Source organism: Haplochromis burtoni, unplaced genomic scaffold (assembly GCF_018398535.1).
Source record: "Haplochromis burtoni strain Fernald_Lab_line unplaced genomic scaffold, NCSU_Asbu1 Contig_328, whole genome shotgun sequence".
In the NCBI taxonomy this organism is placed as follows: Eukaryota; Metazoa; Chordata; class Actinopteri; order Cichliformes; family Cichlidae; genus Haplochromis; species Haplochromis burtoni.
The window spans coordinates 427,365-453,704 of NW_024582689.1; the positions used below are offsets into that span (position 1 = coordinate 427,365).

At 40.6% G+C, this 26,340-nt stretch overlaps 1 protein-coding gene across 1 annotated transcript; it reads left to right on the plus strand.

Moving 5' to 3' along the window:
* Window positions 1-10,624: 10,624 nt before the first annotated feature.
* Window positions 10,625-26,051, plus strand: smox (spermine oxidase). Its single transcript, XM_005942001.3, has 7 exons — window positions 10,625-10,764; window positions 16,514-16,748; window positions 18,647-18,873; window positions 21,116-21,289; window positions 22,465-23,185; window positions 24,516-24,676; window positions 25,463-26,051. The coding sequence occupies exons 2-7, from the start codon at window positions 16,541-16,543 to the stop codon at window positions 25,613-25,615; spliced, it is 1,644 nt and encodes a 547-aa protein (XP_005942063.1). The 5' UTR covers window positions 10,625-10,764; window positions 16,514-16,540; the 3' UTR covers window positions 25,616-26,051.
* The last annotated feature ends 289 nt before the right edge of the window (window positions 26,052-26,340 follow it).

Consider the following 26,340-nt stretch of genomic DNA (forward strand, 5'->3'; position numbering starts at 1 on the left):
GGTTTTGGCTTTTTTCCATTCCTAAAGCTAAAAGGAAGACACAAAGAAAGAAATGAATTACACGACAGCAGTTGGAATAATGGGAATGTAAAGAGAAAAGATTTCCACTCATAAACAATCCATTATAGGCACAAACCGAATGAACCATTCTGTTGTTTCAGATGAATAAACAACAAAAAGCTAGGCTGGATGTGTTCCTCTTCCCTCAGCATTTTCCTTTATCCTGTTTGCTTTTTAGTTTGGGTCAACAGACATCTTTAGCTTAAAAAATGCATCATTGCAGCATGTTCCGCTGATTCAGATGGAGAAGTAAAAATGGGCCAAGGAATTGAATATGCTGAGTAGAAACAAACATCCAAGTGAACAGACACTGACAAAGTGAGCAGCTCAGTGTTACCACAGTGCACGATGTATTTAGAGAAATCCATCCATGCTTCTATGCTTGATTTTCTGGAGCGCAAAAACAGAAGCCTTTAAAAAAGCCACCAGCTGTTAGACTGGAACTACCAGATTAGACCAAAGAGAAACAAACAAACAAAAAATAGAGTGAGACAAACCACATACAACACTGTATAAGAGATTGCAGCTGTTCATTTGGTGCAAATCTCTGCTGGCATTATATCAAAAATGTCAAAAATATCCTTATGTAGATGTAGATTTTTTTCACTATGCAATTTAAAAAAAAAAAACGAGTGGTATTGTTATTATTTTATTGTAGGGGTACATATAAATACTAAAGTATTGTTGGTAAGAAACACAAAGTAGCCATAATATCTGATATAGATAAAAACCTTCAGGGATTTTGTTTGCTAAACTCCTGATCGTGTAGGATGAAGTTTGAAATTTCCCCTCATAAGAGCCATTTAGTTTTGTCTCTTATATTTTTGTTACATGTGTGTTCCCTCACATGTAATATGACATTGTCACTTTTCAACAATGCTTTCCTCCAAAACTCCTTTTGTTTTAATCGCAGGGGAGATCATTACTGGTTTAGTGTAGACCCCTTCAATCCTGCAGCTTCATAGATTCATAGGCTCTTTGTAAATGTACAGTTTTTAGTATTGTCGCATATACCGTCTTTATTCTATAATCAAACCTGCAATAACCTGAAGCTGTGATTCAGAGATGTTCATGGCTGCCATGCCTTTGTTTGTTTTTGGCCATGGTTTTCTTTGCTTGACAGCGACTTAAAATGGGAACACCGTGGCCTCTAAAGCTAAATTAAATTAGCACATCGAGATCATGCGGAGAAAATAATCTTAGCCCAGACGTAGTTCAGAAAAGCAAAGCGGTACATCTAACGGGAAGTCTTTATTTCCAAAAGCATGGATCTGGAGACAGCCACAAACCTGATGAAAACAGGTTAACTGTAGAAGAAATAAAAAGAAATAAAAGAAACTGAGAAATAACAAATAAGAATCTCCCACCCTTTCACTCATAGTTTAGCTGATGTTTAGAAGCCCTGATGTGCATTTATTGAAAACACGGTTCTAAATTGGGTAATTTAATCACCCCTTTCAGATTCATGTTCACTATAAAGACTTCTTTTAGTAACACGTCTTTCACTTCCTATATCCTACTAAGCACATGTCCTTGCTTTATGTTTTTCTTATGAAATAAAAAGTAAGAGGGAGGGAGGCCAGGATAGATTTTTACAGCTCTGGTATAATAGTCTAAACTGAGCTGTGTTATTCTTTTGGACCTTCTCAACAGGCAGTTTAATAGTTAACATGTTTGATATAAGGCAACTTGAGACTAGAGAGAGCTGAGGAGGAGGGAAGCATCAGTTTCAGCGAGCAGGGAAAGATTTGGCCGAAACACTTCGTCACAGGGCTCCTTGTTACACTACAACAACAGAAAACTCAGACCTCTGGCCAAGACCTGTTGCATAACCGGTGGTGTGATAGTATACACAAAAGGGAGAGTAAGGGGAAGCAGGGATGAAAGGATACAAAGGAAAATGGAGCTGACAGTGAAGTCTCTGGAGAATTAACGCCTGCCGTGATTAGCACTTAAAACTTATACATTCCCATAGATGCTTTAACATGCGTGATTATACGATATTACTTAACTCAGCCTAGTCATGACATGAAAAATATCTATCTAAAATCTTCAGATGTCACTTTAAGTTGTGTAAATGTATGCAAAGAGGGTCATTCATTGTGTGAACGTGTCTAATTTTATACTGTGGTAAGACACAGCGGATGCTCTGCTTTGTTCTTGGACCACTCGTAAATGCAGCGGAAGCATAATCTGTGCAGGCAGCGGTCCAGGTGGGAAATGTTGCTGAATGCTTCCAAACAGATGGGGCTACTTGGAGTCAGGTCACACCTCTGCAGATGTCATTTCAACTGATTTTTTCTGCCATTCTTGGCTCGGATGCAGGCCAATCTTGAATGCTGATATGATCTGACGCGATAACACAAATGAAATATCAATTAATTAGTAATTTGGAAATACTTACATTTACCAAAAAAAAGGCACTTTATTGAGTGGCTCACATTAAATTACACCCTAATGTTCTGTGACATTCATGTTGTTATATATCATGCAACATAACGTTACAAAACTACACCATGCTAAGTGCTCTTTCAGAGAGAAGAGGTTTTCTCCTGGCAGTCCTTCCAAATAATCTACACTTGTTCCATTCTTTTCTAATTGTACTTGAACTTTAATGTTTGACACGCTAACTGAGGTCTGTAGAGTCTGAGATGTAGCTTATGGGGTTTTTACAGTTTCTCTGAGCATTGCTCAGTCTGATCTTGGGGTGAATTTGCTGGGACCTCCACTGTCAGGAAGACTGTGGCAATGTGATGACACACACCTGAATGCTCCAGACCAGCAAACTGACCATTCTTGGTCTTTTACAGACACACACTTGCTGATGATTTGTTAATAAAGTCTATTTTAGTAAGATCAGCTGTTATTTAGCTTCTTAACTCCTAATGGAAGCAATGAGAATCAGAATACTTCATTAATCCCTAAGGAAAATATGTAAGCATTTTCTTGCAAGAAATGTGTTATCAGAAGGGGGTTTTGAACCCACACCTCTAGGGGAGACTGCAGGCTAAACGCAGCGCCTTAGACCTTGCGGCCAGAACTCTTTTAGGGGGCTTTAACAGCAAATGTGAGCTGGATATAGTGTCTTCAAGCTTATCTTACATATCTAATAAAAGCAACAGTAGTTGAGGTGGGTAGGGCTTGTGACAAGGTAAATTACAATTGGACCTGGAGAGTCCTCAGCTACTGTCGTTATTACACTGTTGCCTATTAATGATCAATCTGAATGTTGAATTAAGTCTCCCAATGCTAATAAATGTGCTAATAAATAAAATACAGCTTTTATAAAGGCCGACTTTTCATTTATTCCAGAAAACATTCGGGCCTCTTACATAAGTAAGGAAACTTGCTTTTCAAAATGTTCTGCACTGAATGCCCCGAGACTCAGTAGCGAATGCTCGTTTGAACTCAAAGTAGACCTTGAAGTCTGACCAAAGAAAAGTTACACTACAGCAATAAAGCCTGCTAGTAAAGATTGCACTCTGATTGGTCTTTTGCACCCTGCTGCTTCCTGGTGGTGCTGGAGGTAATGAGTCACTCTGTAGTGTTCATGCAAGTTGCTTGTTGCTGGGAAATGGCTCAAGATCATAAAAGGCAGTTGTAGCCAGCTGACTGGCTCCCCTCTTCGTTGAGTTCCTGTGCATGCTCCAAGTTACCCATGAATGAAAAGCCACTTTCTTCCTCTTCTCTGGTGCGTGGCTACGCAGGAGAGAGAAAGGGAGGTGGGAAAGCAACGGACAATACAGTAACCCAGCGCTGGCCTGACACACAATGTGAGGTCTCTGTGCCCTGGTGGACCAACACACAGAGAGGCCTTTCTTGTGATCCAACTGCTTCTCCAATCCCATGCCAGCATTTCTGTGCACTTTAATTACGCAGCAAGCACATGCATATTCACGTGCTAATCACGTCACCTCAGCAGAGACACCCTGTAAAGTAATTAAGACAGCAGAGGAACATGTGATCAAAGTGGATCAGCACAAAGAAAGGACATTAATTGTTTGGCGCTTATATAATACTGTCAGTCAAAGCAGGCTGATTGTTCTGTGTTGATATGTTTTGCTGTGACCAAAGGGTTTCCTGCTGTGTCCTTCAATGAGCTAAAATAGCAAAACAGTGATCTCATCAGCCCTCGTATTCAAGAAAGTGGGCAACATAACGTCCATTTACCTAAACTGCTGTTTATTAAACTACAAATTATTTGCACTTTGCATTTATACTGTGAGTTTTGTGCGAAAAACCTAAATTTCGATAACGCTGGAAGATGCTGTACAGACAAATTAAGCAAAGGCTGCTTAGTATATTACACAGGAACATATGTATGCATGATACACACAGGGCATCCTTCCATATAATATTCCACTAGACTGATTTTCTTGCACAGGCTGCTATTTTCAGTAAAGTTAGAGGACAATTCAGTGAGATGCTTCTATTCTCCTTTCATACAATAGAATATAAAGCACCTTACTTTATAACTTAATGGTAAAACAGCTCATCATTGGTGTGGCATCTGTTAAGGTACTGCTTTTGAAGTTACTTCTGCCTTTTTGATCAGTGTAAGGATTTTTACAACAAATTAACCATTTAAAAACTTGGGCACCCATGAAACTTAAGACATACGTATGATCATTCTTCACTGTAACATAGAAATATGTTAAAATGATATAAATAAAAATTGAAGCACCGGTTTTGAAGTTTTGTTTGCCTCGATGTACAATAATTAGCCACAGAGAATAGATTATTGTCTGTAGGAACAGAAATGAACTTTTACTGCATCCCTCTGTCCAAGATGTTTGCTACATGACTGAAATAAATAATAACATAATAAAAATAAACGAACCCTTAGATTTGCTCATGCTCAAAAAACCCTGCTGGAACCCTAGCACACAGCAGCACAGAAAATCTTGTTCAGCAGAAAAAGCAGAGTAGTGTTGTGGCTGATACTTGATCTTTTATTGGATTTTATTTTCTGGGCTCGCACCCAGTTAGAAAAACAAAGACAAAATGTTTTGTTAGCTTGATATTCTGCAGGATGACAGCATGAAGTAGCAACACTTTGCCCTGAAATTTAATAGTACCATTTATATGCAAAGCCTCTTAAAGGCATTCACACAGTGGAGCTCTTGAAGCTTTCTGCTTCACAAGTTTCTGAAGACTCAGCTGAGTTGCAGTGCTTTGTGGGAATATAGCTTTGATGGCACAAGCTGCATCATTCCAGTAGACTTCTAGTGGAAGAAATTGTTGCACAAGTTTTAATTTTGTAAAATTATCAACACAGGGTAAAAAAATATATGCCTATAATCCTATCTGCAAATATAAACATCCCCATTATTATTTGTTTTAATGTCCCTCGGCAAGTTGCACCTGAACCAGATGCTTCCTATAGGCATCAATGAGACTCCGGTATAATCGTGACTGGATATTTGAACACGCTTCTTGAAAGAATTTGTAAAGTTTCATTAAACTTGGTTGGCACAAACTCAGTCCTTAAGCATAGTCCACAAATTTTCAGTATTTTCAGGTCGGCGCTTTGGGAAGGCCATTCCAGAAGTTTGACGTTAGCCTGCTTTATCTTTCAAAAAGCAGTTTTGATTTTTTGTTTGGGATCATTTTGACCATCTGACCATTAAACCTTTCTCCAGAAGGCATTTGGCCTGTCCATGTGGACAACTCCGATTTTCAGTTGAGCTTGAAGATGTCGACTTTGGAGCAGGCGCTTCATTTTTGGGGCAGCTCTTGGTGGTTCCTGGGTCGTTCCTAACTCATGCCTTCTCAGGTGTCAGTCCGTTAGTACAATAACTTGTACTTATGTACATTTTTTGGAATCTGCAGTTGTTTAGAAATAGCTCCAAAAGACCTGAATTATAAATCTACACTTCTCCTTCTTAGATCTTCACTGAGTTCCTTGGACTTTCCCATTGCTCTGAGTATCGGTCAATCCAATGAGTGCTGGCACGAAAATTATTTTTATGCTATGAAAGAGAAAATACCAATTTCTACTAGTCAATCATGATCACCAATGAAATAAACAGGCCTCGACCTGGTTTAAAGATACTGTAAAACCTTCATCAGCGCTTATTTAAAGATTTAAGTCAGTGTATGCTTACACAATAACATTCATGCTCATGATGAGTGCATGTATATTTCCTTTATTACTTCACACTGTGACTGGTGAGCTATACAGAGTTTTCTGAACTCTAACAGTTAAAGAGAGCACAGGTCATATACTCACACATTTAACACAGAACATTGTTTGAAATATGTGAACAACAGCAGAGTTTTATCAATTTTAGGTGTACAAGAGGGAACACACACAAACAGTTTTGTCATTGCTACTTCAATGTAAACCTTCAGTGAAAGGCTAGGCTGGGGTCGGGTGGTTTCTGGCATGATTCAGTCATTTCAGTTCTTCAGAAAAAGGAAATACCTAAAAGAAACTAAGCCAGGACTGTTGGAGGTGTCTGCTGATAATTCCACAAAGCATCTAAACTGAAGGTTTCAAGGTGAGATTCAGGGAACAAAGTAAAGTAAAGCCTTAAACCTGAACAGGAAAGAGCAAGTAAACCAATTTAATGATTAGCGCACAATTCCAGTCAGACTAGTTACACTTTCACCAAACTGTCATTGTTTCACTGGCACAAAAAATATTGCTGGAAACATTTCTGAGTCTGTGTAATCCATTTCAGACTTGGTAGCTTGGAGCATTGATAAGAGAAATACCCCGCTGTCATGCACAGAAAAGCAGTTTCCATTTTTTCAGCAGCATGATCATGCTTTATAGTTTATATATTGAGGTTCTACTGAGCCATTTACTAATGGTGATTTACACACAGGAATTAGTCATGTGGTGTTAAACTATGTCAGATTTATTTACCAACATATTTTTGAATTATATCTCCACTTGTTTCAATAATGTCCTAAGAGTCAGCTGATATTTTTTTTGGACTGGGACAATGTGCCTGAAAGACTAAATCAGCACATTATGAATAATCTGCTGATTATTCAAAAGATTCAAACTTCCGTCTTTCGACTAAGCACCGAAAAAGCACAGCACAGGAAGGGTGGCATCGTGCAAGATCAACGTCTACAATTATCAGCCTGAGAACAAACGCCGAAGACATCCGAGAGGTGCACAACTGAATCATCAGGATAACTTCCTGTTGACTTTTGGGTTTGGACTTGTGGACAAAACAGTCAGGGGTGGTCTAGAAGTTAAACTAAGGGTCAATCCATTAAACAAACAGCTCCTGCTTCCCATGGAATTTCCTCCTCCACATGAAACAAGTCCACTGCGGGGACATTGATTTATATACTGTGTCTTGTCACGGAGAAGACAGTCTCCACTGTGTTTAACGGATGTCTGTAAACCTCTCTCATACCTCTCTCTTCTCCCCCTTGTGTACGTACTGATAACAATTTGAGCCAAATTTTGGATTTATCACTCCATAGCAAGTGTTTCTACTGATTTTCCACCCAGTTCTAGTGTAATTTGCTATACCTCAGCCTTTTCTCCCTGTTTCCTGTCCTTAAGAATGGCTTCTTGACAGACAACCTTCCACTGAGACCATTTCTGATGAGGCTTCAGTGAACAGTAAATGGATCATCTGAAGGTTCAGATGCATCATCCAGGTCGTGTGTCAGGTCTTTGTTTGGATTTTTCCTATTTCTGAAGGACAGGACTTTCAGATACTGTTCATCTGCTGGATATAATTTTCTAGGCCTGCCACTTCTTTTTTTGTCCTGCACATGTCCAGTTTCCTCAAATGTTTCTAAGGCCACGCTGTACACCACACACTGAGATATGCCAAATTTTGGTTATAGCTTATATTTCCACATCACTCTGATTGATACAAATACTTACTGACCTTGTATTGATTATTGACAAATACTACCCTGCTGCCCTTCAGTTCCTAAATTCTTTTTTGATCTCATCATTGTTTTATCACTGGTTCAATATTTCACCTCCCTACAAACAAGACGAACTGGTCCCTCTGTGGTATTTAAACCTCTGATATCTTTTAGTATTTACTCGTGGTAACTACAGTAAACTTCCCAGTTGCTATATAAACTTTGATTTTCTTTATGCAACTCAAACCCTGACCAAACTGGTTTTAGGTTCATTAAATCTTTCTTATGAAATGTAAGATGCTGTAGACTAGACTCAACCTGTGGGGATTGTGTAGATTTTTTTAAAGGTTACTTTACATTAACCCCTTAACTGTGTTAAAGCTGTTTGTTGTTTGATACTTTTTTCTTATTTTTAATGTTTTACATGCTCCTATTCACACCTTAAGAGGGAGTGCAATGGAAAAATGATGTTAAAGGGTAATAATGCACCTCTACTCTGCAGTTGTTTGCTTTGACTATTTTTATGACCAGTTCTTTGTGCACCACACATTATTGTGTACTTAATGATCCTGGTCCTATCAAAACAAATTAATCTATTTTAATTATAAAGCCATGCTGGATAAACACCCTCTTTATCTGTCTAATCTCCTATCATGTACCAACAGATGTTATAATTCATCCTCCTTAATAGCCACTTACCCTGGATTTACTCAGAACTATACAACATCTTTTTGTTTGCACACAGGTCAGGCAATAATCTTTAAAACACACACACACGGTGCAAAATCTCAAATAAATTTTAAACTGCTATTCCTACTCTGGATTGTTCATTATGTACAATGAATCCAGCTCTGTGAAAAATATACAATATATTAAAAATAAAAAGCCAAAGTTATGAACACTTACAGATAACAGTAAATTTTTACACTGAACCTTCAGGCCTGGTTCAACTAAAGGCCCAGACCTGAATACAAATTGAAAATTTGTACTGATGCTCTCAGCATTTTACATGGAGGGCACAAAATTAGTCTCAATAAACACATCCATCAAAGCCTTATCAGCCAAGCTGTGATAAAAACTACAAAAATAAAATAATTTTTCTATGAGTTAAAACTACAACAGCCTGGTTATGTCGATGGGCACATCCTTAAACTAATACTGTTGAAGTACTTTTTCATTTTAATAGAGCATTCAGACTGTCTTCATTTAGCCACACTTGCCCACTCTCCCGTGTTAAAAGCGCTCCAGATCTGTCAGACTGTGAGAGCATCTCCTGTGCACAGCCCTCTTCTCACAGCCTCACAGATATTTCTACTGGATCCAGGTCTTGGTGTTAGCCTTGTTCTGGTGACGCCATTCTTTTCATGATTTGAAAGCATGCTTTGGATTGTTGTGCTGAAGGTCATTCAGCATCCTTTATGTAAGACTTCCCTCTTTACGAATAACTTTTTTAAAATTGCAGTTCAGCCAACATTTAAAAGATTTAGATAAAAAAAAAAATCACATGTAACAACAGGTCATCAGACACGTGGCGAAAGAAATCACATGTAACACAGCTGACGCGAGACAGACAATTGATCAGACACATGTGGATAAATACCACTGTTATGGTAGCTGTGTGGTGGCCTATGTCACTGTGTTCAGTCTCATGCCCCTCCAAAGTGCAACACACTGTGACTTGGTGCTCTGACCCCCATGAAGTTAACTCATATGTTTATGACAAAATTTCATCAACAGCAAAATGCAACAAATCCTGGTGTAGAACACCAAAACCAATTTTGGCTCAAATTTTCTCTGTCAGATTTGGATAGCCATCGGTTGTAACATCTACCCATTTGTCCCTGTCTGTTCAAGCATGCCGTTATCTCCAGGAACCTTTCAGTGAGTGCATTGGTGCCAACTCCATAATCTCAAACTCATTTGTTAACCCACATACAAATATGAGTAACTAAGGGTACAATAACCAAAGGGCTGGATGTGACCCAGGGGCCGTGCAAAGCCCAGGTCTGATTATGTGACTCTGGGGCAAACTGTTCATGTTTTAATGATTATTTTCACTGTTACACCATATTTTCTCCACTTTTAGATGACTGTCTTCACTATCTCACACAGTATACCGTATCTAATGCCTTAGAATATCATTTGCACCCTTCTCCTGACTGATACCATATCTTTCAGCAATGCTTTGTAAGCTCTTTGTAAGATGCAACCAAGTAAAGTCAGAAAAGTCTCAGGACAGCTGATCTTTGACTTTAATCAGCCACACTGGTGGCAGGTGTGTTCTGACTACTATTTAACATGGATTTGAATCTGATTGTTTATTTTGAACACAGTCATATCCTGACAGTATAGATAGATATTGGTGTCTTTTTTTACATCACAAAAAAACTTCCATTATAACAGGGCTGTGCAGATCCTGATGATTGAAATCATACACTATCCATCTGATGCATGTAAGTAAAATCTATTTATATAGCTCTCTTTAAGACAAGAAACCAATCACAACGTGATTTACGGAGGTCTTAGTAAAAAAGACGACTACTACACGGTCAAAAATAACACACATGAACCAAGTAAAATGACGCGGAACGCAACGTTGCCCGAATGTCTGTCTGAATAGATGAGCATGTGTGTGCTGTCTGTACAGCCCACAGCTCTATGGGCACAGGCGGAGCGGGGGGGCAGGTCTGTCGTCATCGCTCCTGCTGCATTATTAATGAGGAGGCAGCGCCACGGAAAAACTGGCTCCTTCTGGTTTCCAGGCATAAATACAAAGCGCAGCCGGTCTGAGGAAAAAACGGCACAAAGGAAAACGGAGCGCTCTGAGGTTTTACAGCTAAAGACCAAGAGAGTCAGGTAACCAGCTCTTCTACTAAAGGGAAAAACTGACATATTTAACAGGTTATTATTCAGCAGCGGGACGGTAAAGAGGACCGCCGTGATTTTAATTGTTAACGTAAGGGGGTGGAAAGAGGCTCTGTTATCTGTGGAAACACTGTGACAGCTCAGGGGGTCCTGAAGGCAACCGTACACACAAAACGTGACCCACTTGTTTGTGTTGAGAAAATATGAACGGGCACTGCTGCCTGTGTTTAAGCTCGCCGGTGGACGAGCACATCAGATGTTAGTTGATGTATCGCAGGTCTTTCTCTCTCTCTCTCTCTCTGTGTGTGTGTGTGTGTGTGTGTGTGTGTGTGTGTGTGTGTGTGTGTGTGTGTGTGTGTGTGTGTGTGTGTGTGTGTGTGTGTGTGTGTGTGTGTGTGTCGGGACAAAGTGCTCAGGCTGGAATAAGGTGGGTTTTTGCTTCTCGCTAAATGTCCGCTTTGAGGTGCCTTCATGTGTTGTATGTTTGTTGTTGTTCTCACCATCACGTGTTGTCTTTCATAGATAATTAGTTAAAGTAACGCAGTAACGGAGTTTGCTTTGTTTCAAACTGCTGCCACTTTGGCATCACAGCTGAGCTATACGTGGCAGGGGGAGGCTTGTACTCCAGCTGATCCAAGCAGGATATCCACCAGGGAATCAAACAGTCTGATTTCCACTGATTTTTTTTTACCTTCTCTCTGCTCTGCTGCTTTTCTAATGATCTTTGAAGTCGTTATCTTCAGTTTATCGGATTTTTTTCTAGACCTAATTAATTTTATTCTTAATCATTTACTTATTGATGAGTTCTATTTTATCAGCTTCTCACTTTCTCGTACTCCCCTTCTTTAAAATTTTTTTTATCAATGAATCCATGAAAATGATTTAATAAATAAAGTTGTCCTTGCAGGTAAAAATGTTATATGTAGATCAAGGGGATTTTTACAGCTCGACAACCCCAAAAACAAAACCTGTTGTTAACCTCTGTCGTGATTTCCTACAAATATAGCTTAAAATACCTTTAATTGGTTTTCTCACTTTACATGTTTTCTGATTTGTGAATTTTATGCTTTGACTCTATCAGTGGTCATTTGTATACCCTCTTTGTGCATCTCTAATTGATTTCATTAATTATTGGATGCAGCAGCATCTTAGGGCACGGCTCTCCTCTTTATCTGCATTTGGAGAAGAACAGTGTGGTGTATAAAGGGGCACGTCGGTGGAGTGTTTATGTCTTTGTGAGCGGGGTGCCTCCGGTCCTTCCTCCCAGCTTGGGAAATGTAGAGATGGGAGAGAAGTGTGGAATGTCTGGCCTTTGGCAACACCCCCCGCCCGACTACCCTGCATTTTTCTTCCCCCATCTTTTTTCATGTAAGGATTTAGAAATGTCCATTTCCATGCTACTACTCGCATGGGACCAAAAGAGGAAATGCAGATGTGAGTGTGGACACAGCTGGAAAGGGCTGTGTTCACAATTAAAGCGGAGAGGAAAGCAGTAAAGGTGAGAGCCACGAATGAGCTCAGACTCAGTGATTTAAGACATTCCAGCCCAAGACTCGCCCTGCAACTTGACAAGTCCACCAGCACGCACACTGTACTGTAGATTGCTATTTCTAGGTCAATGGTAGCCCTACCCCCTCCCCTCCCCGTCTATTCTCCTCACTCCACCCCACCCTCAGCCGTCTATCTACCCAAGGCCAAGCCACACATTAATCTGCTCTAGTGGTGTAAAGCCTGGTGCGGTGACATGTGGCGAGTGTATTACCCAGCCATAGAATTACATGCTACCACGGAGTGATGCGCAATCTGTCAGTTCAGTGTGTGTGTGTGTGTGTGTGTGTGTGTGTGTGTGTGTGTGTGTGTGTGTGTGTGTGTGTGTGTGTGTGTGTGTGTGAGAGAGAGATTAAATGCTTTCCATCAATTAGATCATCATCCGTTCAGGTGAATTTTAACAGTGAAATAGGATTTATTTTGTAGGTCAAGCCAGATTTCATCAGAGTTATTCTAGATGGGTATGTTGCACTTACCTTTCAGCGCAAAGAAGAAAATGAACCTTACAAGATTTCCAACATGGCCTAAACCTGGTTTGGGATCTTGTTTTAGGCACAAGTTCCCCCACGTCTGAGTGTCTTAGTCCGAGTGTGTGGAGAAGTGGGGAGGGGGGAGACAAAGCCTGTAAAGTCCCAGTTCTGGAATATAGAGGGTAGATAGAAAGCGTTTCTGAAAAATTAACAACTGGGACTGTCACAATGTTGTCATATACAACATTGGAAAGTGCTGACACAAGGTCAGCGTGTTAATGTGCGTCTCCTCCAAAGTGGTGGTCAGAGAAGCTGAGGCATTTATCATAATGTAAACAGTAAGTACAAGTCACACATGAAGGTGGGTCTTTATTGGCTGCTGGAGATGATTCACGTAGTTACTTGTGTTTTCTGTGGACTGTGTCTGAGGAAACGCTTGCGTAATTCATCCGTAGAAACTAGTTTAACATCATACACATTTGCATCATGTGAAATAAAGAATTTAGCTTAAAAGGTTTTGCACATACATACATATGCTCAGAGGCAATGGGCTGCAGGATATAAACCAAAAGGTACCCAACTAATAGCTCACCAGCATCCTTTTCTCTTTTCTGTTGTTGTCATTGTGTTTTGTTTTTTGCCACAAATCAGTTTCCTGTGTGATGTTCAAACTTAACAGCTGCAGAATTTAAAAAAAATCAAAATCACATAATGCCACAAAAACGCATTTGTACACCACATTCTTAAACAAACTGCCTTTGAAGCAGCAGAGCAAAGAGACATGGTAGTTCCTGACTGGGTTTTAAAAAACCGAAAAAACCAAAAAAAAAACATTTTTGAGTCCTTCATGAATATATTATTGTTCCAGAAATACATAGAGCAGACTAACACCAACCTCTTTTAAAGCCTGTGAATGAATCCATTCATGTTGATGCTGAATTCATATTTCAATTTTAGATTCTGGGAATGTAACTGATGATTGGTGTCATTGTTAAAACTGTTTTCTTGTTGTTGTTGTTTCTGTGTGCAGAGAGTAAATGGAACATTTCTCAGCTCAAAGAAAATCAATAGATTATGTGTCCATGGATACACAATATTGTTCCAGTTTACAGAGTGTATAGAAAAGATAGACATAGCTTCTTGGTCTGAAAAGTAAAACCAATGTAAAGGTGCCTCGAACCTGCACTCGTCAGATTGGGAATTGTGAGTGTGACAATCATCTGATTTCAAAACACGTGAAACTCCCAAATCCTGTTTTTCTAACAGTACGTATTTCGATTGTTACCAGTGAACGACTGCAGAATTAAAGCACTTTGAAATCAGATGTTTCTATTTGATACACCCTGTACTTTTCTAATTGCTTTATGGTCTCTAGCATCTCAAAGGACAATAAAGAAGCATAAGCGTTATGGCGAGCTTATCTTGTGATTTACAAGTCGCTGTCATAAGATTGTGGGGTGTATCTCAGTTTGCTATGCCAATCACACCCATTTTCAAAAAAAAAAAAAAACCCAGATAGCAGCCGGCAAAAGCTCAGCTTCTAGGCAGGACGATGTCAGTGGGTGATGTCGTGGCGGCTGCATCCGTCTTTATATACAGTTTATAGTCTAAATCTGTAAATTCCAGCAAAACAAATAAACATCATCCACGGGGGAGAGGAAAATAAGAAGAAAATTATTTTATTCACAGTGTTGCTCCGTGATTTGAAACATTGCTGAAAAAAGAACCCCTCAAACATAGTAAATATTGGAAGAAGCCCCTGTTTTACAAATCCAGGAAGTCTGACCTGTATTCACGAGGAGGATCATGAAGTCAGGCCACATGTCATGTACTGACGGGCAGATTTGAGGGTTTAACGCACATCTGTTTCAGCCGTCGGATACGAGCGTTTCTCGTACAGATGTTCTGTCAAAGCTTGTGGTTTCCTCTCTGACAGCCTTTTTGTTCTTTGATCAGCTGATCTTGCAACTGAACTATCACTGCTCACAACTTTCTTACAACACAGTTCCTCAAAAAAAACAACAACTCCAAAATCAAGTCAAAGTTTAATATCTGTGCAGAGGCCTATTGTGTGTCACAGTTATGTCGTGTTGCGGTCTGCAGAGTGCGTGTACGTCTTTCAGCTGGGTGGCCTCAAGCTAAACGAAACTCTGTCTATTTTCTAAACAGTATATTATGTACTGAACTCTCTCCGGTGTTGCTGTGGTAACAAAGCAGGGAGTTTTGTGTGTGTGTGTGTGTGTGTGTCTCTGTGTGTGTGTGTGTGTTGGATTTGTGTGCAGGGATTGTGTGTGTGTGTGTGTGTGTGTGTGTGTGTTGGCAGGATATGGGTTACCTCAGAAGACATTATGCTGATGCTTGTACAAGTCAGGAGTAGGAAAACAGACCTAAACGTTATCATATAATGGCGATAACTTTTGACCGATATATCTCCCATAAGGAACTACAGTGTTAGTTTGTAGTGACGTTCAGGAATGTCCTCCGTGCTGTTTCCCACACTCATCCGCAGCTGTCCATACATCGATAGCGAACAGCCTTGTGTGGCTGAACAACAAGGTCGTCTGTGTGTTATGTCTTCACAGTCACGGTGTCTCTGAGCAGTTTCAGTTAAATTAGAGGGACTCTGGCAAGAAATGAGCAAGGGTTTGCTTTTGTGCCTTTGTATAGTCTATTCTCTGATGGAAATAACAGGGTTGTCTCATCGCTTCTAATTTGGCCTTGTGCTTAATAATAAACAGACACACTATGGGAAGGCAGAACATTAGCCGCATGGCATTAAGTTAATCACAGGTATAAACACAGCTGTAAATGTTGGTTATATTCACAGGAATGCCAATAAGCAGGACTTACCAGTTGTAAAATAGGTTGTGTGTGGCTTTATTTTTGTGTTAAAACAAGCACATACTTAGACCAACAAGCAGAGCATCAAAGAGGCCCAGATTTGACTCTGGTTTGAGGTCTACTGGTCAAAAAGTTCTGGTTTGGTTGGGTAGTGTGAATAAATCATCGTCTTGTGTATGCTACATTCGCTGAACAAGATCATTTTATTATCTTATTTTCACCACGTCCTTGTTATTCTGTAGGTGAAACTGGTGAGAGAGAATTTAAATTCCATTCTTTTTATATGTCTTTTTTATATTTATCATCAATTCCTCTCCAAGGTAACTGCCTTTAACAAACCCTGCCACTTTTTTCTGTCATCGTCCTGAGGGTGGTGAAGTCATGCCCAGGCAATACGTTTGTCAGGCAGCCAACAGCACAGATGTGCAGGGAACACCTGTAAATGTTTTGGGTTTCGAAAAGTCCTCAAACTGAAATCATCACCATGGATAGTCGCCTCAGGCTCTAAAAACAGGGTTTTGGAAGCTAAGAGTTTGACAGACTTAAAGCTGATCTTTCTTGATGTAGAACCTCTGAGCAAATTGGCACTTTATGAACACACGCACGCACAGATATACACATGTTGTGTTGCTGTTACACTTGTTTTACATGTACATAGCAAATTTGAGTTAAATAGCTTTAGACTTTATTGTCCTCTTGGGTAGTTTTGCTCTAAAGGTTCCAGTGTCAAGTAAAAAATGCACTCTCAGTAGTTCCCTAACCTTTCCTATACATAGCAAAACTACATAATGTGGAGTTTATGAGTTTTACATGTGTATTTGTCACCCTCCTGTCAGTGTCATCATTTGTAACTTGGTTCTTGTTCTTTGCTCTGTCCCCAGCCTTCATTGCAGAGGAGTTTGGACGGCATGCAAAGTTGTGAAATTTCCTCAGACAGCACTGATGATCCTCTTAGTAGCGGCCTACGTATTCATCGGCAGCCTCGAATAGTAGTGATTGGAGCTGGCTTGGCTGGCCTGGCCGCAACTAAGATCCTACTGAAAAACGGCTTCACTGATGTCTCTGTCCTAGAGGCATCGGACCACATCGGCGGGAGAGTTCAGAGCGTTCAGCACGGTGGGAGGATTTTTCTGTCTTAACCCAAAAATTAGCATCACACACTAATTGGGTTAACGGGTAGAATGGAGATCTCCAGTTGATTAAATCATGAAGTTCTACGTCAAGTTATATTATACGATGGGGCAAAGTCTCTAGAAAACCATTGTGCTTACTGGCAATCATTTGAATGGATCATGGACGAGGTCACTGGTTAAGTCGTTTGGAAAGCTTCTCTGTTTTGATTTTGTTTGGTTAATAAGAAGTCACATTACCCACACGAGTGTGATTAAGAGTCTAAGTTGGCTGTTAAAGATATTGGAAAACAGCAATTTATCAGCCCCGAGAGTGTGATTGAATCAACTTTATCCACTCAAGTCAACATTAGAAAGCTGGCTGTTTATCAGCATGAGCAACTAAATTAGCATTAGCTAACAGATCATTACAAACTGTTTTAATATATGAAAATTGCTACATGTTGCACTTTTAAATGGATTTCAGTTTTATCTGTTAGCTAAAATATGAGGGCATCTAGCTTAACTTCACATAAATGGTGAATAAAATAGTTGGGCGTAGCCACCATCTCGTCACTCACACGTACATGAAGTCCTGTTATGGTGAGCTGAGCATTTTCGCTGCTGCCGTCTTATTGTTCACTAAATGCACACAGTCCTGACCCAAGAAGGCATTTAGAATGAAAATAATTTACAAAATGTTTTATTATATGTAATCTGAAGCTAGTAACTGAGCCAATAGCCAAACAGCCCCTGTAGTTACGCGGCTGTTTGCTCAAAGGTCCTTCCCTGATGACCATGTAAATGCCATAAGGCACTTCAGCACTGACTTCACCTGTCATACCTGGAAGCTACGTCCATCTTTATGGATGAAGCCCAAAAGCTTAAAAAAAATTTTGATGAATGAATAAAACACAAAAACTTGCAAAATGGTTTCTGTAGGTAGCTAGCTACTAGCTTTAGGAAGCCACTTCACTTCACTGTTAAACAAAATGTGCTAATTAGGTAAACTGACCTAGCCATGTTCGTCTTAGTTTTAACTTGCAGCATCTTATTGATCTTATTTTAAACATACAGACCTGCATAAGGCCCCTTATGAACCCAATAACTGTACAGAAAAGGTTTTGAATTTTATGCCAGAAAAACTAAGTTAACAATTTTGCCCTATTTAGGTAAAAAAAAATTCCAGGTAACAGTTTAAAATCTGCTAAGGTTTTCCCAAGAAGACAATATTTGACATATGGTCAGTTTTTAACTTTGATTGGTTAGTTTCAGTTAAACTGTGCTGGTAATCAGTCATACAGTCACACAATCAGGATTTCCTGAATATGCCAAAAACCGCACTTCCTCAAATGCATTTCTACATATTTTAGTGACGTTGTTGTGATTATCTTACAAAATCAACTGAACTGTGAGTCTTAGGCAAGAAAAATTTAGCCTTCCACTGATTTCCACCATGATGAATTCTTCTAACTGGCAAGAACAAACGAGCGGTTAATAATGAGAGCCTGGCTATGTGCGCATTAAAGGAGCCACATGTAAAAAAACATGCACGCATTCGGTTACACGTAAGTCTAAATGTTAGGTGCTGTGTTAGTTGTGTGTTATGTAAATGCATGTTTGTGTGCTTGAGTGCGTGTGGTTACTTCTGTCGTTTTATCAAAAAGTGAACACATACAGTGGGTTTGATGCTATTATCCTCAGAAAAAAAAATTCATGGTATTCCACTGGGGCTTTAGCTTTGGTATTTTAATTGCGTTGACCTACTTTTGAACTCTATAATTACCCAAAACTCCAGAGTGATTGTGCTTGAGCCAAGAAGACTGTATATACTGCATCACTCAGGGGCACTTAGGAGACCCTGTGTTCTTTAAATTAATCTCTATTGATTTTTCTGTACTACAGGAAAAGCAACTTTGGAGCTTGGCGCTACCTGGATCCATGGTGCCAATGGGAACCCAGTATACCACCTGGCGGAGGACAACGGGCTGCTTGAACACACCACAGATGGGGAGAGGAGCGTGGGACGCATCAGCCTGTACACCAAGAACGGTGTGGCTCACTACCAGACCAATGTCGGGAAGAGGATCCCCAAGGACCTGGTGGAAGAGTTCAGTGACCTGTACAATGAGGTGAGGGGACACATGTGCGCACAATTGGATGCACACATCAGCATGCAAAAATGGAAGTGTGCACGAACAGAGATGCTGGATGTTCAACCTGCATAACAACTCAATATGCAAGTGAAATTTTGCCACATATTGTCGGCAGTAGCCAGATTATATAAGGTCAGCGATAACCATTGAACAAACTCACTGTGCAGGCTCACTTTGTTCTAGCTGTAATCCATGATTTTAAATCCAGAATATGTTAGGCTGGATTAATAAGAATGTGGATTAAGTGATGCACAAGAGCAACGCATTTGTGCAGACATGGAAAAACAGGCTGGAACAGCTTCAATAAATTATTGTAGTGAGCAAGGTGATTTTACTGTAGCAAGTCTTCTCACGCTCATTACTTTTTTTTTTTTTTTTACTGTTGTGTAAGTTGTTGTTTAAGTAGGTCACATCTGGAAAAGCACTTACAGAGAGAAGGTATAGCAGCACACACACATTTTTCTTTTCAGCATCTGTGCAGTGACGAATCTGAATTTTACAGCTTCGCAGATATGAGCAGAAAAAAGAGCTTTACATTATTTTAAAACCTGAAGATTTGTGGTGAATTGTCCTCTTACAGTGAAATGAGTCTATGCTGTTCAAATCACTCCAGTTTTCCAGCTCTTGTGAATATAGTGCATGCTTTGATGCACATATTGCACAAGCTCTCTTGGTATTTGTGATGCGTATAAAAAATTGGTTTGACTTTGAAAGGGAAGTGATCCTGTGCAACTTTGTGGGCCGCAAAGTTGCACAGGATCACTTCCCTTTTACCACACGGTGTACTGTGATATCATCCAGCCCAGGCTGAGGAGTGATGTGGACAGGGGTGAACACTCTGTCACCCTTAATGATTATGGTCCGTGTCATATGAAGGTTGCTTCTTATGCTCTGTGCTGGGTTTATCCTTGAGGTTCAGCATTGGTTACTGTCCCTTTCACATGTGTAATATTGAGTTGTTTCCTTAATGAATAAAGTTGATTATGTTTAATATTTATGTGGTATAGTTTAATTGTTCTCTCTCTATTAGGTGTTAGGTCTTATTCATTCACTTGTAATATATTTATGCAGCAATCTAAAAGGTTTTTTTTTTATTGTATATCAAGTTAAATCAACCTTCATTTTTCACTAGAAAATCACTATGAAATGTCAAAAATCAGAATTTAATAAAAGCCAAATTCAGATCAGTGTTCCTGTCAGTTTACACTCACAGCACCTGCAGCCAGCAAAAAAGAAAAATGTCACAAGCAATGAAAACAAAAATAACTTCAGTGATTTAAGGAGCTTGGAAAGAAAAGCGTCTGGACTTCTTTAGGTTGCTTGAAGATGTTTCACCTCTCATCCGAGAAGCTTCTTCAGTTCTAAGGTCAAATGGTGGAGAGTCCCAGATATAAACCTAGTGGGAGTTTCCCCCCACAGAGAGGACCCACTTCCTCTAACCCTGTGGGAAGTTTCCCCCCCCCCCCCCCAAAAAAAAAAACAAAAAAGGGACAAAAGGACCCCCTGATGATCCTCTACCTAATCACATGAGCCAAGGTGTGAAAACGGGTGTGGTTCAGTGATTATTCCTTGAGCGAAACAGTAGTTTGTAACAGTCAGCAAATAGCTCAGCATTGTGCACATGCTGATTTAAAACAGAGCTGGGAGAGAGATCAGAGCTAAGAAAATGACCAACACACATGCAATCAAGCAAGAAACCATCAGGCACAAGGGGAATTTGGGGGTTGGGAAGACGAGGTAGAGTCAGGAAGTCAGTTAGAACCATTTGTACTTAGGCCCAAGCATAACATTCAACCTGAAATGTCTAAACTCCAGTACATGGGCTGCATTCGGAAAGTCAGGGATTCATTAACTGGAAGTCGAGACAACAGCTTTGCGCTGTTATGTTTTGACTCAATACATGTTGATGCATAACTGATGTGGTCCTTACTGGCTGTTCTTTCTAGGAAATGGTTTATAATCGACATTGTGGAAGCACATTTTGTCAGCACACCAGCATTTCTTCATAGTGTCCTTTACCGCTGTCTTTGTTCTGCTTTTTACCGGCCTGTAATGTGTTGTAACTTGTTCTGTCTGTAGTGTTTCGCCATGATGCCAGTGTTTAGTCCTGCAAGTACAGAAATCTGGCCTGGACTGAAATAAACTGGTTTCTTTTAGTTCCTCATTTCACAATGCCCTGCTTTCTTTACATCGTTCCTTGCCTTTTGCTCTCGTTTAGGTGTACGAGCTGACTCAGGAGTTCTTCAAGAACGGGAAACCGGTCTGTGCTGAGAGCCAGAACAGCGTTGGCGTTTTTACACGAGACGTGGTCCGCAAGAAGATCATGTTGGATCCTGATGACTCTGACAGCACCAAGAAAGTCAAACTGTCCATGCTACAGCAGTACCTCAAGGTGTGCGTTGTTTCTTTTGAAGACAAACATTTGTAAATTTGGAGTCCTAGAAAATAACTGATACTCATAAACCCTGAAGCTTTGGTTTGTTTCCTTATCGCTGCCTATAATCTATGTAGCTATCAATGGACAAATAAATATTATAAATTTAAAAAAAAAAGGCACAGTGAGCGGCGTAAATACAACTTGCAGATAAATAAAAACGATCTTGCTAACATACGTCATTTACATGGGAATGGGGCATCTGTCTGGTATGATTGCCATAGCAACCCAAATCTTTCATTCATAAAGTAGGCTAACATTGCTGTGGTTAGCATTTAGCATGGGCTAGCTGCCTGTAATTCACTTTAATCAGTTAAATTGGGGTGACAAGTCACAGCAATGATCACATTTTCCAGTTTAATGTGAGCCTGCATAGTCCACCTCTCAGGATACTGCTTAGTGATCACCCTGGATTGTTTTAATTGGGGTGAGCGATTCATTTTCCTAGAGACTACATGAGAATCTGGGACTGTTACTTTAACCTGCTGCCATTAACGGTCGCATCGCAGTAGCAGATCCTCTGCCTCCATCTTCCTCTTTCGTTACCATCCTCTTCTGTCGCCAATTAGCTCATAAAGGGATGAAGTCAATAACATGGCATAACAGTCCCAGTGTGTCATGTGTCCCCTAGGGAGATTTACTTGACCACAACTAGATAGACAAATAGATCTTGATTGACTGTCGCCTCACATAGTTGTTGAAAACATTAATTTTCTATCAACCCTGCAAGTAGTACAAGCAAAGCTATGCTAACCTAGCTCATTAGTGGCCTAGGTACATCCTCATAGAACTGAAGTTATAGCCTGTATAACTTTATATTTTAAAGTGAATATAAAGTGAGTGCATGTGGAGAAAGGCAGCAGGGAAGCAAATGGCAAACATTAGGTAACTGCTGCCATACTGGTTCACCAGCTAATGAGCCAGAAGCAGGTGTAGCTGTCCTCTAAACCCTGTGTATTCCCAGTATGTTTAAACTAGTTAATTCATGCTGATTTGTTGAGTGCAGTAGCTGCAGAGATGACTTGCTGACACGCAGTAAATACTTTAATGGCTGCAGAGGTTTGATTTTGAATGTTAGCATTGCTACTTTATTGACACCCGATCCTCTATGTTGATGTTGCATCATGTTTCAGGTGGAAAGTTGTGAAAGCAGTTCTCCCAGTATGGACGAGGTGTCCCTGAGTGAGTTTGGTGAGTGGACAGAGATCCCCGGGGCACATTATGTCATCCCTGAAGGTTTTATGAAGATCATGGAGCTCCTGGCCCAGGACATCCCCTCCCACACCATCTGCCTTCGCAAGCCGGTGCGCTGCATCCACTGGAACTACTCAGCCCAGCATCAGGAGGTGATCACTAAGAGCAGCGACGACAACCACAATGAAAACAACCACAGCAGCCAGCCTGTGATGCGGGGTCACCCTGTCAGCGTGGAGTGCGAGGATGAGGAGTGGATCATGGCCGACCACGTGATCGTGACGACCTCTCTGGGCGTGCTGAAGCAAAACCACGAAGCCATGTTCTCGCCCTCTCTTCCCGAGGACAAGGTCCTCGCCATCGAGAAGTTGGGCATCAGCACCACCGACAAGATATTCTTGGAGTTTGAGGAGCCCTTCTGGAGCCCCGAGTGTAACAGCATCCAATTTGTGTGGGAGGACGAGGCCCAACTGGAGCAGCTGGCCTACCCCGAGGAGCTGTGGTACAAAAAAATCTGTAGCTTTGATGTCCTCTATCCACCTGAGCGCTACGGCTACATGCTGAGCGGCTGGATCTGTGGGCAGGAGGCGCTGTACATGGAGCGCTGCGATGACGAAACGGTGGCCGAGACCTGCACTGAGCTGCTGAGGCGCTTTACAGGTGAGGGCATGTAGACGCAGATGTATAGAGCTTGGACAGTTTTACGCTCATAACAAGATATGCTATTCTTATGACTTTTTAAAACTGTATTTAAAATAGGATCTAGTTTAACTAACAAAGAACTATTGAGGACAAATAAGAGATCTCTACTTTTATAATCTTCACTTCTGTGGATTTAATAAACCAGGCAAATTCAGCTGTAACCTCCTTCTTTAATTCTAGTGAAGCCTTCACTAAGAATCAGTCATCTAAAACTAACACGGTTCAGTCTGAGGCTGTGAGTTCAGTGACTCATTTGTACTATGATTAAGGTTGGGTCATTGTACTTCATAGAAAGGAAATGATGTCACCTTTCAGCTGTGATGTAAGCACCTTTTTTTTTCTGCAAAGAAAGGCTGAGAGATAATACCGCTGAATGACTCTGGTGCCTTCTTTGTGTTCGGTGAACAGCAGCTTACCAGTCTCGTGTCACCGCTCAGAGAGCTGATGTTGCACAAGGCAGAGAGTCATTTATTGTCACTGGGATTTTTAACCATCCCTTCTTTTATACATACACAAACAATCCAGTACTTGCTGCTACCAGTTACATGATGTACGTCACATCTTGCGCAACTGGGGAAAAAAACAGAAGGCTGACTAACTGCTTCAAAGTGACTGGAAGCTAAAATGTAACACGCACTACTGTTTGGCAACTTGCATAAGGTAAGAAGTGCAGAGAGGAAAGGTCTCGGATTATATTCTACCTCAGAAGTAGGTCACAGAGACACTTACTGTCACTTCATGATAAGGTCAGTGGACTGTAATTTGCACAGAGAAGCCAAACACATACAGTCGCTCCTCATTTAGGTCAGCGTGGTTTAATCCCTTCAGCTGTTTGCTTAATTGCATCACTCACTGGTGCCTCTCTGCTCGCACACAGTCACAAGTTGATTGGTGTTGGCAGATTAAACATCCAAGTGTAAAAGCTAGTCCAGGTTAGCTGCTGGTCTTTCATATAATTTTACCATTTTAGAGGTATCTGAAAAACATCTCAACAACTTGGAGTTGCTTTGAAATTGTTGTACAGACATTTCTTTCTTTCACACCTGATGATGATGGTGGCTCATGAAATGTCAACCATCAGTTATCGTTCTCTGCTTTTGTTGTTTTAGGGATGGTTTTTAAATCTTAGCATCCTAACCCACTGACATGGTAGCTCATAAACATGTTGGATCTGCCACAGTGAGAGCTGTGACGGATAATAAGAGCAGCTATTGTCGACCTGCTGACTGTCATTGTCTTTTTATCTCAGCTGACTCCTTTGTCTTTCCACCCTTTCGTCCATCTCCAGGGAACCCCGACATTCCAAAGCCCCGGCGCATCCTGCGCTCCTCATGGGGCAGCAACCCGTACATCCGAGGCTCCTACTCCTTCACCAGAGTCGGATCCAGTGGTGCGGACTGTGAAAAGCTGGCCATGCCACTACCTTATGCCAATAGCACCAAGGCTCCAGTAAGAACTGCTTACATTACAGTTGCTAGATATTTAGTTGTCATTTATTGATTAGTAGACATCCTTTTTTTTTTTAATGCACTACACAAACTCTTTGAGTAGAACAGTGCCATGTAAGTGCCAGTCTATTGACCATTTTACCACTTTTATCCATATACTGTATGTTGACTTTACACTTTTTCTTTATAATTATTTCCACAGTTCCCTTTCTAGAAAATGTTTTACTGATTATTTTATAGTTTGAAATCTTATATTTTTTACTTAGAAGCTGAACTGTTCTGAGTGTAGACGTTTGGGATGGCAGTGTTTTTGCCCTCATGGTTTGTTTACAACCTTCGGCCACACTCAGAGATCATGTGCCCAGTGTGGCCGCGTCATCACATACATGTCAGAGCCCAGCTGGTGCAGAGCGAATACAGCTGGTGTCAGGAGGGTCCGAAGTGCTGATTGCAGGCCAAAAGTCTAGACCATGAAACTCGATGCATTCTGGGTGAAAGGGAGAAGGGGCTAGGAGTGTGGGGGTGGAGGATCCGTGTGTTCACTTGACACTGCTGAAGGAACGGCATGACCCCCTTCTGCTGAAGTGTACAACCCTGGCAAAGTGAAATCCCGAGCCCTCAGGAAAGTTTCTGTAGCCTCCTACATGTGGAGCACTAACAAGGGAGTGAAATAGGAGCGAGTGCCTCAGGAGAAACAAAAAAACCCCAACATGATGACATTGATGGATCGTGATTGAATCTCATTTTTGTTCCCTCTCTGGTTTCCTCTCCTCCCCTCTTTGCTCAGCCCTTACAGGTCCTGTTTGCTGGAGAGGCCACCCACAGAAAATACTATTCCACTACCCATGGTGCTTTGCTATCAGGGCAGAGAGAGGCCACTCGCCTGATGGAGATTTACCAGGACTTGAACAGCGCGGAAACCACGAAGCCTAATATATAAAAATAAATGAACCTCTGACTAGTGAAAAAAATACAAACCTGTTGAGTTGAAGCTTTTCATCCTGATGATTAAGTTATACTTAAAAGCATAGCTCGGGCATTATTACACCTGTAACAAATGACTTTTGTTTCTATTGTACTGTAGATTTGAATCATGCTAAATTTTTATTTGAGATGTACTGTTCAGAAGTTGCCAATGGTGCTGTCATTTCATTTCTTTATCATTCTTTTTTTAATCAGTAATTTAATGTTTATAATAACAGCATCTGTAATTTAACTTGTTTTTGTAAGTGCCTTCTGTACGTAATGCTATGTTATTTCGAAAATAATGAAAATACTAAACAAAAAAAATCGAAGGTTTTAACAAAATAAAAGTTTTATCATCATTTAATACGGTTTTGTTTTGTTTTCTTGATTCATTAAATTTATTAAACACACCAGTGGATGTGCAGATGTTCTCATTATTTTGAGTGAGAGGGAGCACAAAGTGGTGCACGTGGAAAGAAGAGGAAAAAGGCTCCAAAGTGACAGATGGTGTTAGAACAGGCCTCAGCCCAGACTCCACTTCTGTTGGACAACGCTGTCAATCCTCTTAATCAGAGACGGAAAAGACCAGGGAAGGTTTCAATTAACAACAAATGAAAACAGGTTTTAAATTCTGTGTTTACGCCCCACCGATCATCATTTTCCAGAGTCAGGTGGTCGTGTGAAAACAAGCCCTCTTTA